General features: G+C 38.5%; 2 protein-coding genes across 3 annotated transcripts in view; one reads left to right on the plus strand and one right to left on the minus strand.

The window, feature by feature from the left end:
- The window catches only part of cacna2d3a (calcium channel, voltage-dependent, alpha 2/delta subunit 3a), a 184613-nt gene extending 169868 nt beyond the window's left edge, over positions 1–14745 (minus strand). The window contains exons 1-2 of one of the 2 annotated variants that reach the window (XM_035380856.1): positions 14608–14745; positions 13135–13249 (exon numbers count right to left, since the gene is read on the minus strand). In XM_035380856.1, the coding sequence (XP_035236747.1) occupies positions 13135–13152 (18 nt within the window). In that variant the 5' untranslated portion in view covers positions 13153–13249; positions 14608–14745. Of the gene's footprint in view, positions 1–13134; positions 13250–14607 lie in introns of those variants that run through there. The other variant, XM_035380855.1, reaches the window with a different exon arrangement.
- Positions 10081–12785, plus strand: parapinopsina (parapinopsin a). The gene is made up of 4 exons (XM_035380863.1): positions 10081–10420; positions 10951–11279; positions 11869–12111; positions 12660–12785. The coding sequence occupies exons 1-4, from the start codon at positions 10081–10083 to the stop codon at positions 12783–12785; spliced, it is 1038 nt and encodes a 345-aa protein (XP_035236754.1).
- Positions 14746–14747: the final 2 nt, after the last annotated feature.

Genomic DNA, 14747 nt, shown 5'->3' on the forward strand with positions numbered 1-14747 from the left:
ATATGAGCCAATTTCTAAATTCCCCTGCACACTAGAAAAGGGGGGTAAAGTTTGAACGCAGATCCAAATGGTAGTACTGAATACCTGGAAAAATAAATGATCCATGTGATTGCTACACCAGTAATTAATGTGTAAACTCATGTACATGTATATAACACTGCATTTTCTCCACTTCCACTATATAAAAACATATTTTTCCATTGTCCAAAGAAATAATTGTTAGTGCAGCATCTGAAATTGAAATCTAATTCTGATGCTATCCTGTCCTTTATCCAACTCCAATTTTAGATCACACCCCATAACCAAACCCTAATATAAATACCAAACCCTAATATAAATCTTAGCCAACCTTGCTCCTAATCAAGCCCTATTCCATATCCTAGTCCAGGTTCCCATTTTCGCAGATCAAACTCTAATTTTAGCCCTTCTATATCACTCTTGTTTCTGCATACTGAAAAATGAAAGTGTTGACAGTCCCTGCTTTTTTGTCATTAATGTACTGGTGTTTTGTATTTATGGGCTTGTCCCATTGCTGCAACATCCTCCATCAGGTAAGAAAAGCGCAGACCAGCACTGTTGTCCTATGAGGCATGTGTTGGCAACAGTTTCTGTTTATCAGTTCACTTTCCACCAGCGACCTGTGCAATCATTGGATTAGAGGACTCTGCTGAGCTGGTGCAGGGCTGGCAGACTGCAGAAGCCCAGCTGACCAAAGGAGTTTAAAATTGAGATGGACCATCTCTCCCTGCATAAAGTCAGGGCCGACTGTGCTTCGCCCCATGGATTTACCAGGCATGGTTTGCATAGGCTGGACTGAACTCTGGACCATGGGACATGTTAATACATTGAGAATGAGGGATCTTAGCTGAACCTCAACCTGGCACGCCCGATAACTAAAATATTTGATCAATTGCATAAGGACTGAGTATTGTGATATACAATGTGTGATATACGTTAATGTGCCATTTAGTTTTTTCTTTTCCTCTGCATGCATTGCAATGTAAAATTAATACAGTTCAAATACAAAAGCAATACAATTACAAGAGATGACATTTACATTATTCCATCCATGGTACACCATTTCTGCTTTTTAACTTCCTCTCATTTTACTGTCCACAGAAGCATACATCCATCTGCACACATATCCACATTTCCATTTTATTCATAAAAACATTTTTTATATATAAACTAATGATAACAAATTGCACATGGTGATCTACTGTATATTTTAAGCAGCAACTCTGCAGTCTGCACGTTTTGGATTGATCTGAAGCAAATATACGGCATGGTAAATAGAAGCTTGGCTAATGCATTTCACAGCTTATGTTATTAGTAGCTAGTATGGAATGCTACATACAGATACCTCTATAGATTAGTCCTCCTGGGAGCAGTGCTTTTTCAATTGTTATTTTATTACACTTCATTTTAAATCACCTTCTTGGTCTCACAAGCAAATCCATCCTTTTTCATACACCCCTGTTCCCCCACCCCAACAAGTAATTTCAGATATACAATCTACTTCCTTCTGAGAGTTTTTCTTTCTTTCATTTGCTGCAGTTCAACGCACCTTATCAAAATGTATATTTTGAAATCATTCTTCAAAGACATGCTGTTTGCCTAAAAAACCAAGCAAGTGGTCCAGCTTACAGGATATTAAAAGTGAGCTGACTGAAAATCTCAAAGCCTTTATTAGACACAAGCTGCCTGCATTGCATGTGTCACAGAAGCACAGCAGTGAATTATACATATCACCACTAAAATGACAAAATGTCTCAGAGGTATCTGTATCTTCAATATGAAAGATGTATTCATATAAAAATAATTGACTCCACTATTATGATGACAAAAGCTAGACGGGAAGCTCATTTTCACGCTTTTCTAAATCCTGGAACTCTGAGGTACATTATCAGAATGCTCAGAACACCCTTTAGTAACTGTGTAAATTGTAATTAAGGGACAAAATAAAGTTCATCAGACTAACTGTAGCGTACAGACCAGATATGAAATAATAAATGAATACTAAATGAGAACATGACCAATACAACATATATTTGGTTAATTCAGACAAGATCAAAATAAAATAAAAAAAACCTCTTCAAGTGTCTCAAGTGTCTTTCAGTTTCATCGAATCGGTTGCTGACAATGTTAACTCAAATCGCATGCAGTAAGGTCAAATATACGTATTAATTTTTATTTTGCTCTGTGCTCAAGTTTATTTAATGGAAATACAACACTAGCCCTCAACTACCTCAGACTGCGGTGAAGATCATAACAACGTACAGCTCTACCACAGCTCCTGAGCCGAGCGTGACACTGTTCAGTCTGCGACAACATCCAACAACACTGAAGCAGAGACAGACAGAGAGAAAAAAGAGAGGGAGAGAACTTTACTGCCAACATCCACCCTATCATTTGGAGCCAAGAGCCAGCTGTGGAGGCAGCCAGCTGTGTCTTGGGGAATTAGACTGAGTTTGCCTGATAACTGTCCGAATCACACAGACAACACAGCATCCTTTACAGACGGACTTTATTTCCCAAAAAGAAAAAGCTGCTTAAATGCAAAAACTCAACACCAGTTTGGCTGTGACAAAAGAACCATCTAGAATCCTCAAGGCCTTTTTTTCTCTCTCCCCAGCAGCTTTAAATTTAAAACAGCAAATCATATCTGTCAAAACACAGACCAGTCCACAAAGAGCCCGGGTTCCCAGCTTTCGCACACAAAGGACTTTCATGCCACGCAGAAAAGGCCGAAGGAGAGATAAGCCAACTTTTCTCTACTTCTTGTTTTTATCGTGGGGGGGGGGGGGGGGGGGGTTATTACTTATGAAGTTCATGCCCTAAGAAACCCAGAGACTTTGATAGCAAACTACAGTGCCAAACATGCACTCTCTTTGATGACGTGATGAAAGTAGATTTGTTGGGGGGCGGTTTGAGAAAATAAGGTTGAGTCTGATAGAAGCGTCTGCCAAATAAATGTAATTTAATGTAATTGTGACTACAAATCGCTGGCCTTGGACTTGCATCATAAATCTATAGAAACTAATGTAAGAGAAAGGCATTAAACACAGTTAAATATGCCTTTCAGATATTTTTGTTCATTCAAGTAAGAATTTCAATAGTTTAATTCATAATTCTACATGTATGGTCATAATATCAGAATTACTTTGTGGTTTTAATACAGGATAATGGGGGCGGGGGGGGGGGGGAGGGCGCGGAAACAAAGTTAATAGGAGCTGATGAAGAAAAAGCATTACATTTCAAGATGTCTATTTTCTCAATTTGTACCTGACTTGCATGCTAGAGAATGAAATGCATCATGGTTGTGTGTGAGTGTGTTTTTTATTTTTTTGAGTTGATATCACAAAATGAAAGTTCATGAATTTATATCACATCTGCGTTTTTATCTGCCTTCAGCATGGCGAGACACAATCTCGCAGACAAGCCAGGACGTGTACACAGCTGAAAAGAAGTACAACCACAGGAAATTACAGATGTTTATCAGTTCAGTCCCCATGTATTCTCCTCGCATCTACCACCTTGCCAGTATTTAAACTACTTTTCATCCCCTGTGGAGCAGTGTGTGGAATAGGATTCACAGAAATAGTGTCTGGGCCTTGGGTTAGAATCATGTGCAGGCCTGGCTCTTGTACCCAAATTGTGCTTAATTTATATTTCTTATATCCAGAAATCCAGATGTATTCATAGGTTACAGAATATGAAAGTGGGAAATTCTAATCACCCTGTTTGAAAGAATATATATATATATATATATATATATATATATATATATACACATGTATACATGTATATATATATAATAGAAATTGAGTGCTGCATTGGAAGTGAGTGAATGATGGTCTGATTCAATTTTGAGAAAGCCCCTCTATATTGAGAGGAGAGCCTTGCATGCAGCATGCAGGGTTTTTTTTTTTTTTTTTTTACTAATTCAATTGTATAATCCAGTGAATTAGGTCATGTGTGAGCATGGAGCAGGGAGACAGCCTGCCTGGTGAGAGGGAGTCTCACGTACTGCAGGAACCCAAGTTAGCTTCAAACACAGATTAATGAAATCTCAGAAGACTGCCTTTGAATAGAAATGCAACCAAATTGTAATCAGTCAGGGCGAGCATAGCTGTCAGCACCACTGCAGCAAAGGTATTTGTGCGTTGATCACTCCGCCACCATCTCCACACAAAGTGAAAAGCAGCTATTTAAAAAACTGAAATAGGGTGAGAGAGGATAAGATACTCATAAGCTAGTTCACATTCATTGTTAGGTTTAGAGCATAATATACTGAAATTCTGGACCATGTGCAAATTGACTATAACTGTAACTGAGGAAATAAAACAATCTTTTCTTCTTAGTAACAAATACCAATAAGGATATTTGATGTAATGACCTGCAACAATGATAATGTAGCTTTTTTGTTTTTGCTTCTTCTTTTTTCGTTTTTTCAGTGAAATTGTTTCTCCTGGTAGACAAGTTTGGCTAAACAGTATATTGGCAGCCTTTATATACCTAAATGGTCACTTGCCAATGATTTCCATATGTTTCATGGATTGCAAAACAATCTCAAATATGCATTTTCAAAATACTGAGGAACATATAACCTTTCACTTCTTCCTCACATCGGACTCTGTCTCTGTCAGATCTCTGTCACTCTGGCCAACATGATGGATGATATTGCGAGGTGGTTCTCCATCAAGGTGATACTGTACACTAAGGCTTGGACTCTACTCTAATCCTTAACAATCTCCATCATGTAGGGGTGCTGGAGTTTGGCTTTCCTTCCTGTCCATTCCATTCATATCTCAAGGACTCTTAGTTTTTATAGACACTGCACACAGTTCATGTAGAGATATTCTAGGCTGAAGTAACCATCCTTACAAAACTAATATATTTTCAAAGATGAAATCTAACCCCTGAGAAATATATTTTAAATCCATCAATCCATTTTCGGAACTATTTCATCCTTTAGAGGGCTGCAATGAGCCAGAGACAATCCATCAGGTAAGAGGGTAGAGGGCAGCAAACTGGGACTAGCACACGCATGCATGCACACAAACATAGACACAGACACACACACACACGCATACATGCATGCACACAGACACAGGCACACACACACACACACACACAAGCATGCACACAGACACAGGCACACACACACACACACACACAAGCATGCACACAGACACAAGCACACACACACACACACACACAAGCATGCACACAGACACAGGCACACGCACGCACATGCATGCATACAGACACAGGCATACACACGCGCACACGCATGCATGTACACAGACACAGGTACACACACACACACGCATGCACACAGACACAGGCACACACACATACACACACATGCATGTACACAGACACACACACATGCATGCACACAGACACACACACACACATGCATGTGCACAGACACGAACACACACATTCATGCACACAGACACACAAACACACACACACACACACACATGCATGCATGCACACAGCCACACACGCACACACATACATTTTTTTAAATACTGGCACTCGTAGGATTTCAGTAAAATGTGAAAACACTGCAGAAGATCCATGAGAGTTTATTCTAAGTTGAATTCTAAATACTAGTGTCAACAGATGTTTTTAATTGACAGTAATTTGCAGGAAATTCACAGGAATCTAATGGTAAGTATTATTTGACCTAGGTCTGACACACACATACTTTCACACATGCAAAAAATACAGTACATACCTTCACACAAACAAAGCAAACAAACCATCAGAATGTTAAGAGACACATATAAAACCAAGATTTTCTAATCTTCTGACTGTGGGAAGATATTTTACATGTGTATATTGCATGCACAACACGTGAGAAAAAAATGATTTTCTTTAATTTCGTCTTTGTTGTGCATGTTTTAGAATATTATGAAATTTAAACATTTAAACATTTACAGTGTAATCACCATGATAAAAATGTGTATTTTAATGTGGTAATCACAGCTTTATAAGCATGGCTTCTCATAACATCCCAGGCACTAGGAGTTATTGCATAGCAACATGAGTAATGACAGATCAGTATTATAATGCAAACATCAAATATAAATTTCTGTGGTAAGCATCTGTGCAATTGAAAGAACATTAAGGAATGATGAATGACTCTGGAAATTCAGACACATGTCAGTAGGATGTAATGTATGATTTCCCAGCAGTGGAAAAGCAAACCTGCTATGTTCATTTCCACCTGCTTGTGGGAAAACAGAATTTGCTCAAGGGGTCACATCTGGACTGTGCAGCCTCTGCGCCTCATGTTTAACCAACAGTGACATCTAGTGGACGCAGCATGCTGGTTTGTTGTGTATTGGAATATATTGTTCAGTCTGACAACTTAATAATTTGTTGTGTTGCTTTATTAATTCTAAAATCAAGGTGGTGAAATACAACATAATCCAGCTAAGTCCCCATTAAGTAATGAGTAAAAACAATGCCATGTGAAATTGTGCATACTGATTTTGTGAACTTGTCTTGTGCTTTACAGTGCTAACAGCAGTGTGTCCGTATAAATACACAATGAGAGTTAACACAGTTTAATAAGACAAAGGTTAAATGAATTATGCACTTAGGTTTTATGCCATGTCTCCTGTTGTGAAACAGCTTGTACCAAAACTACACCACTCTGGATTGGATGGCAGTTTACCACAGAGGAGTAATTCCGCACTCCATTTTCATAATGCTGCACACCAGAAAGAGAGATGAGCAGTGAGTACAGTTTTTTAAAGTATTTAGTAAGATTCAGCTATGGAATAAAGCCATAAACCCTCCTGGTCCAGTATGAGACCTCCATGCTGTGATGGGGGTTGAGTATAGGAGAATGTTCTACTCAGGCAGCTCTCAGAAAATGAGAAGCAGACCCAGCCAAGTGGCTCAATGAATAAAAGCACTTGCTGTAAGCACCACTAATTCATGCCTCGGCTTGTGGTGGGATATCATTCCCTATCTGTGACTAGCAGGAACTTCAGGAACAGTTGGCTTCATCCTGCAGGAAACAGGGCTACGTTGACCAGGGTACCTAAGGTCTCATTTGCACCCCTTGGCTATTTACCCTGCCCCGACAGGTTCTTTCTCTCAACTGGCAATAACTCCTGCTGCATGCTCTGTTGTGTGTCTCTGGCTCATGAGGAGGGCAGAACAGGACAACATCATATCCTATTTTTGCTCCTAGAATCAGGAAGTCCCTTACGCAGAAATGCCAAAGACACCTTTAACGGTGCTATTTATACATGTATAATCAGCCTCATTATTGCCTTGGTATTGCCTCCTCACCACAGTTATGTCAAAACAATTTGGGGTTACACAGCTTACATGGCTTCCTAATTAGCAGTACGTGCAATGGTGGTTAAACTATATAAAAGCAATAAACAACAGGTTTGGTTCATGTCATATAATAACCTCAAAGGACATTATAAAATAATGAGAATAAACACACTTCCAATTAAATAATTCCTGAATTGAGAGTTTAATTTAGGAAATTATTCACAGTATGTGAGTAAAAATAGTTTTTAAAAAATCCAATGAAAAGGCAGAAAGTAGATAAGGTGAGTGTTTCCAAATGATTTTCAATGGAGGATTAGGATTCTTCAAAAAATTCAATATCCATGAAAGGGATATCATGTAAAGCAATGTAATGGAGTTTATCTTTCTGAAAAGAAAATTACAATACAAGGGATACAGTAAGGACCTAGCTGTACCACAGAAGATTTAATTTAATGTGATGATTCATGGGTAATGACTGTATCCAAGATCTCAAGGACAATGTGATCCAAATGGATGGAGTCACTATTAATTAATCTCAGTAACTGTTTTGCACCAAAGAGCACTGTTATATACCTACGCTTAATGAAAGAAAATTGAGTCTGGTATTGGTGTCAATCATGTTCAAGTCCGGAACAGTACAATGTATCGGTCATTCAAGAAGCAATTTTAAAGATTTTCACAAAGAAAGCATACTGAATTTTAAAACAGATACTTCAGCCCAAATGACCTGGTAGAATAAAGAAATGGCACAATTTAAAAAAATAATAATAATATCACACTATTAGCATCCATCTCTAAAATAAATTCGTATATATAATTATGTTAATATTATAAATTAAATATACTGCAAATATAACCATTAATAAACTTTTTTCCCCTTGGCTCGTGCTCATTTCAGAATATAGCATGTAGTTCAGCAAAATCAGAGAACTACATGCTATTTTCACAAATATCGATAGACTGAAAGCAATATTTATAGTAAAGAAGTCCTTTGATCTGATATCTTGTAACTTGCATCTTGTATTGAATATCTTGCAGTCTATTAAAACGGACACTAAACATTCTGTAATCTCTATCTCGTCTTAATTGAAGTTAAACCTCTTAAAAGGTCATTTTGAGTGTCACGTCATTCTGCTGTTGGCACTTCTTTGAATTCGCTATGCTTCACAGAAAATCTTGATCTTTCCTGAACAGCTTGGCAAGATACAATTCCGTGTTAATTTGTTGATGGCAGATAATTTTGTCATTTCAGAGAAAAAGAAAGAAGGTCATCCCTCGCCTTAAAGGAAAAGTGAGTCAATTTTTCTTTGAGGTTCTAGGCTATATCATATGCCGTCTTGTTGTTCATGGCCACAGAGGACACAGGTACCAGCCAGTAAGATGAGACACACACATACACAATTAATTCAAAAGCCAAAAGATGGTTAGTTAAATGATGTTCTATTAAGGACATGAAGTTGATCAGTAATACACTGAGACTGAAATAAAGCACACAGTCCTCTAATTTATGATCAAACAGTTAAACAGATCATTTGCAGCCACTGCTTGATGTGATTCATCTTAATGTGTGTGTGTGTGTGTATGCGTATGTGTGGGGGGTTTTAATATGTCCATATGTTTGTGCCTTTGTGTCCAATGCACTTGGCTTAGAAAGAATACAACGTGCAGTGTAACCGGATCTGATTTAGAAAGCCGGAAAGGATCAAGTTAATAAGTGCTCTTAAAGATGTTTACGTGTGTGCTGCACAGAATTTTGTCACTCTCGTGATTGTGTAATAATGGATGAAGGGGGATCCCGGAGGTCATGAGCATGGCTTAGAGAAGGTATGTCTGGATCCCTTTCTCTGGTGATGCTCAAGATTAATTCACTGATCCTTTCCAGAGTTAGATGCATCTATAATGTAATGCTCCTCCCCCACACATTTCTCGATGAGAGGAACAGGCACTCATATACTTTATTTGACCAGTTTTATATCGATGTATGTATAAATATACACACTCTCATATACGCGCACACACCCCTTACAAAGCCCACTGGTAGCAAACATAAATGCTAAGACTAATGTCACAACTTACAGCCAAACACACTTCCATGAACTTTTGCAAGCTTTAAAAGAATTTCCTATTTTCCTAATCCATAAAATGCAGAACTCTAAGAAACGTATGCACAAGTAAAACAAGTTCTATGGGAATGTTTTCCTGCATTCATTTCACCTAATCAGCCACACAAATACACAAATGTGAAACAACAAAATAATTGAAATATCACGTATAAATTCTTACATTTTAAATCAAGACCATACATCCGTTTAATCAGGATTTATTCCAGTTCCTTCCATCTAGTGGCCTTATCTCTACTTAAATGCCTCCTTTTCACACATTTTATAATGTAAAATGAGTGCTGCGTATTTTAATTAAATCATCACATCAAAGAAAAATTTCCACCCTTCTGCCAATTTTTCTTCAAAGCAGACACTAGAGTTCTGACATAGACATACCAATCAAGGAAAGTGCAACCACATCAATTACAAAATTCACTTGCAGATTTATATTGTCTAAAATCCAGATTTAAGGATTTACAGTGGGATTTACGTTACCTAATCTCCAAGATGTCACCTGTGAAAGCTGCCATAAAAGGAAGACTAGAGTGGCCATGTATATAAGCCGAGGGACACTTGGGCAACTTCAACAGATGTACTTGGTTACCCTGGTTGTATTTTTATTTATTTTTTTTTTTGCACCTGTGCCTGCAATCAACTCTATACCATGGACAATGTCATGTTTGCCATTGGTTCCAAAGAGAATCCACTTTCTCCATACTCCCCGAATGAAGCCCTGATGCCCAGAATCGGATACACGGTGCTGTCCATTATCATGGGAGTGGTCTCCACGGCTGGGATCATTCTGAACGTTACAGTTATTGTGACGACACTTCGTCACAGGAAACTGAGGCAGCCTCTGAACTACGCTCTGGTGAACCTGGCAGTAGCAGACTTAGGAGCGGCTCTGACTGGAGGGCTGATGACAACGGTGACAAACGGCATGGGCTACTTCAGCCTGGGGAGGATCGGCTGTGTGATCGAAGGGTTCGCTGTGGCTTTCTTCGGTGAGTTATTACTTGGATTGTTTCAATACTACAGGTGTAATTATACAAATCAGTACTACACAAACTGGGAACTTGTGAGTTGCAAGGCACGTTTTTTTTGTATTTAGGCATATATTACACCTTGCTGAGAAATTTATATATATATATATATATATATATATATATATATATATTTCTTTATTTTAAAATTTTCACTAAGCATTTCCTAAGTAATTTCACATTACATTTAGTCAAGCAATAGGTTGTGGGGCAGGAATCCTCTGTAGTTAAATAATAATGAACATTGTTAAATTTACACTAGTGTTTGACAAACTCAGTACAAGACAGTATAACAGAGCTTTTCTAATTATGTTTCATCAGACATTGTAACAAGACATTCCAAAACATTGCTTTAATCCTCATGACCGAACAACTTAACATTATATGTCAATTCTCAATTTATCGCAATCCGAATCAATTGACTGTACATCGCTAGACACAGAGTAGGGTGCTGGATGGAGAGAAGAAAGGCCATGAGAATTTCTTTGCAGGCATTGCAGCATTGTGCACAGTGGCAGTTATCGCAGTGGAACGCTTCTTCGTGGTGTGCAAACCTCTGGGTTCCATTATGTTCCGGACAAATCATGCTGTGGCGGGGGTGGCGTTCTCCTGGGTCTGGTCCTTGATTTGGAACACACCGCCTCTGTTTGGGTGGGGGAGCTACCAGCTGGAGGGGGTAAAGACCTCTTGTGCCCCCAACTGGTACAGCAGGGACCCATGGAACATCTCCTATATCCTGTGCTACTTCCTTTTGTGCTTCGCCATCCCATTCAGCATCATTGTGATCTCCTATTCACAGCTACTATGGGCACTACGGCAGGTAAACTAACTGAATATTAACCTCACACTACATCACAGTATCATAGTGACATCTATAGCTTAAATGCACACTGAGGTATGGCTACAAATGAATATCTTAATGTTCTCATACTACCACTGTACTGTGTGGCCAGTACATCATCTATGTGCCATGGCATAGAATGTGCCAACATCTAGGATTCTGCAGGTTCAATACATCATCACTCTCCCTCAAAAAAAGTCAAACCACTCAAGTTCAGCTGATGAAGTGGAACATACTGCATTAGGTTTTGTTCCAGAAAATCCCATGAATGCTCAATTGACTTCCTTCCTGGTGACTGAAAAGGCTATGACATATGGATGAGGTCAAGGTCAAACTCTTCATATCACCAGTCAGTTACTTATGCTCTGTGGATGGGATGAAGATTATCAATCAGTACCATCAAGTAATGACTGAACTCATCTGTGCTCCATTGTGTAGTTGTTTTAAACACTACGTGTGTGTGTGTGTGTGTGTGCATAAATTTATCATTTATTTTCTTTTCAGATAGTACACAGACATTGCTTTCCATCAATATTTTCAGTTAATGGTCTGATTTTTGCTCCTCAAGGTGGCCAGACTCCACATGTCTGAAGGGGGCACTACTGCTAGAGTGGAGGTCAAGGTAGCCCGCATGGTAATTGTGATGGTACTGGCCTTCCTGCTCACCTGGCTGCCCTATGCTGCCTTTGCATTGGCAGTTATCACTTACCATGATCTTCACATCAGCCCCATCATTTCTACTGTCCCCATGTATCTGGCCAAGAGCAGTACCATCTTCAACCCCATCATTTACATTTTCATGAACAAACAGGCAAGTAACAGCTTAAGCCTGAAACCCTGTCACATGTAGCTATGTAAACAAATGTTAGCGGCACCCTCTACCACACCTGCATCACAATGCTCTGGAGTGTTCTGGAATGATCTGTACATTGAGTTACACATACAGGAGCCAAGAACACCAACCTTGCACACTCCTATAAGTACCTAATGTGGTAATACAGAACTCTAAGCTAATGGCTGTCTCTGGCACAATGGACAGAGAAAGGCAAAGTCCTTGAATAATAAGATAGGTAGGTACAAGCTTTGAAGGCACAGGCTTTTGCCATAGATCATCAATCCAACACTTCCACTTCAACGTTATTTCAAACTGAAACAGAATGCAATAGGCCTACTTATTAATATTATCATCACTTTTGTCATAAGAGAGAACTTGTGAGATTCACCTGAACATGGGCATTAGGACTTAATTATAAACATCAAGCAACGTCGTGGCTTTCTGAAGAAAAAAAAGCCCAAACAAAATAAGCAACACAACAGATGTAAGAAAGATGTCCTATTTCTCTCTGTTTATTTATTCAGTTTAGGGACTGCGCTGTTCCATTCCTGCTTTGTGGAAGAAATCCATGGGCTTCTGATTCAGAGGGATTAGAAGCAGAAACCACCATCTCCACTGTCAGCAAAAGCCCCAAAGTCTCTCCTGCATAAAGCCACTGCCCAGCAGAGATTGTCTTTGAAATTATTTTATTTTATTTTTTATGATGAAGTTTAACACTTTACCATAACTGAATTTCAAGTTTGACCATTATCATGGGTTATTGCATATTTTGTGTAGTTTTCACAATATCTGTATAGTAGTGCAATATAGCACGAATAGTGAGCCTGACCACAGTAATTGATATTTTCTAGCATACTTCTGTTGTGTTATTCAATGATGACTGAAAAATGGCTTGTTTTTAAAACACATTTAATGATTGAGAATGAAAAGAATTCTGACAGCCTCTCCATTGTTCCTTATTTCATATTTATATTTAGTGTTGGTTCTAGACCAGCTTACCTTTAAGGTGAAAAACATGATGGAATTAATTTAGATGGACTCCTTGCTTCTGACCATCCAGTCTCCAAAACATAGGGAATTTTCTTACAATTCAGAAACAGGGGGGCTTCTTTTCCTACAGAACAAAAACAATGTTGAGGATTAACCACCCCTTCAGACTGTGCTCAGGACTTTTAAGGGGCTTATCACACAATAATCTGCAAGAGCCAATTAAATCATAAACAAAAAGAACAGATGAAAACACATTATTTGAGGTTCTGTGCTCTCTTTTCCAGACCATAATGCATTAAGCTATGCATCTGTTTTGCTTAATCTTTCAGACTGACCTTTAGTGAGGGGCATTTTGTGCACCCTTGCCAAGTTTGCATTGCTATGAAAAGAAAAACACGTTTTTCTTTATGTTTACCAAGAAATAATGTCTAGTGTTAACTGTGTATAGGTAAGGTACACAACTAATAGAGGCAGTGGTGGTGCCTTAAGTATCCTACAAATACTTTCTTTTGAGAAATAACAGCCATCATTATTCACCAATGGCCCTAGTTATTTATAAAAACAAAAATAGATATCAATTTATTTATTTATAACTCAATTTCTATAGTGTTATAAAAGAGCCCCATCTTTAGAGGAGTGGCATATATTTTATATTCCATGATATAAGTCAATGGAATTACTTCAATGGAATAAATGTCAAAATAAAAAACGACAATTTATTGACACTAGGGTGTGCACTATGTGTAGCTGTTTGACCAACAAAGCTATGTGTATCTGTTCAGTTTTTTTTTTTGTTTTATTATTTATTGTATCTGTAGCACGTGCCGAACTGCTCATGAAGTGGCCCAAGAACATAAATTGTATAAACTATAAAATAACAGGCTATGTAACAACATTAAAGCTACTTCTTTAACCTAAATGCCACATTATACGTCCACTTCAGGGTTTCTACGAGAAAAGCCTAAATACGGTTTTGCTGACGGAACTTGAGTGTACTAAACAGATAGGACGACCATAACAGAGTTATGAAGTCTTTGTGTAGGCCAACCCGGACGTTTCTTCCGCCATGGGTTGCCTCTGTAGATTTCCAAAGCACATAACAGCTTCGAAATCCACGGTTGAGATATTAATGGGTGTAATTTATCTCATAGAACAAAAAGCTCACTTAGGCTTACGTTCACCACTGACCTTATTTTCGGCAGAAAACGAAATCCCTATGGGAAAAATGCATTGTAAATCTGACGAAGGAACCCATGAAAGTGTCAACTTAGGCTACTTCCGGGTTTTAGGACTACAAACTGTAACACACTATTGACACTTCAAGGTAATGCCTTTGCGAAACAAATTCATTCTACACCAGATACAAACTAGCATGTCGTATAAGCTATGTACAGTTGTGATGATACAAGACGTCCATAATTTTGACTAAAGTTCATCCCTACTATTCTATAAAAGCAGCTGGAGCCGTACCTAAATACTCACTTCAATACTTGTGGAATAACTAAATATTCTCCATCATGATGCACTGGCTACAAACGTCACAAAATAATCTGCAGTTTTAGTCTCATAGACCCTGCTCGAGAAACCTAGTGAAACTCCACGTGCACCAAGCGTACTTCGTA

This window comes from Anguilla anguilla, chromosome 11 (genome assembly GCF_013347855.1).
Source record: "Anguilla anguilla isolate fAngAng1 chromosome 11, fAngAng1.pri, whole genome shotgun sequence".
Lineage (NCBI taxonomy): Eukaryota > Metazoa > Chordata > Actinopteri > Anguilliformes > Anguillidae > Anguilla > Anguilla anguilla.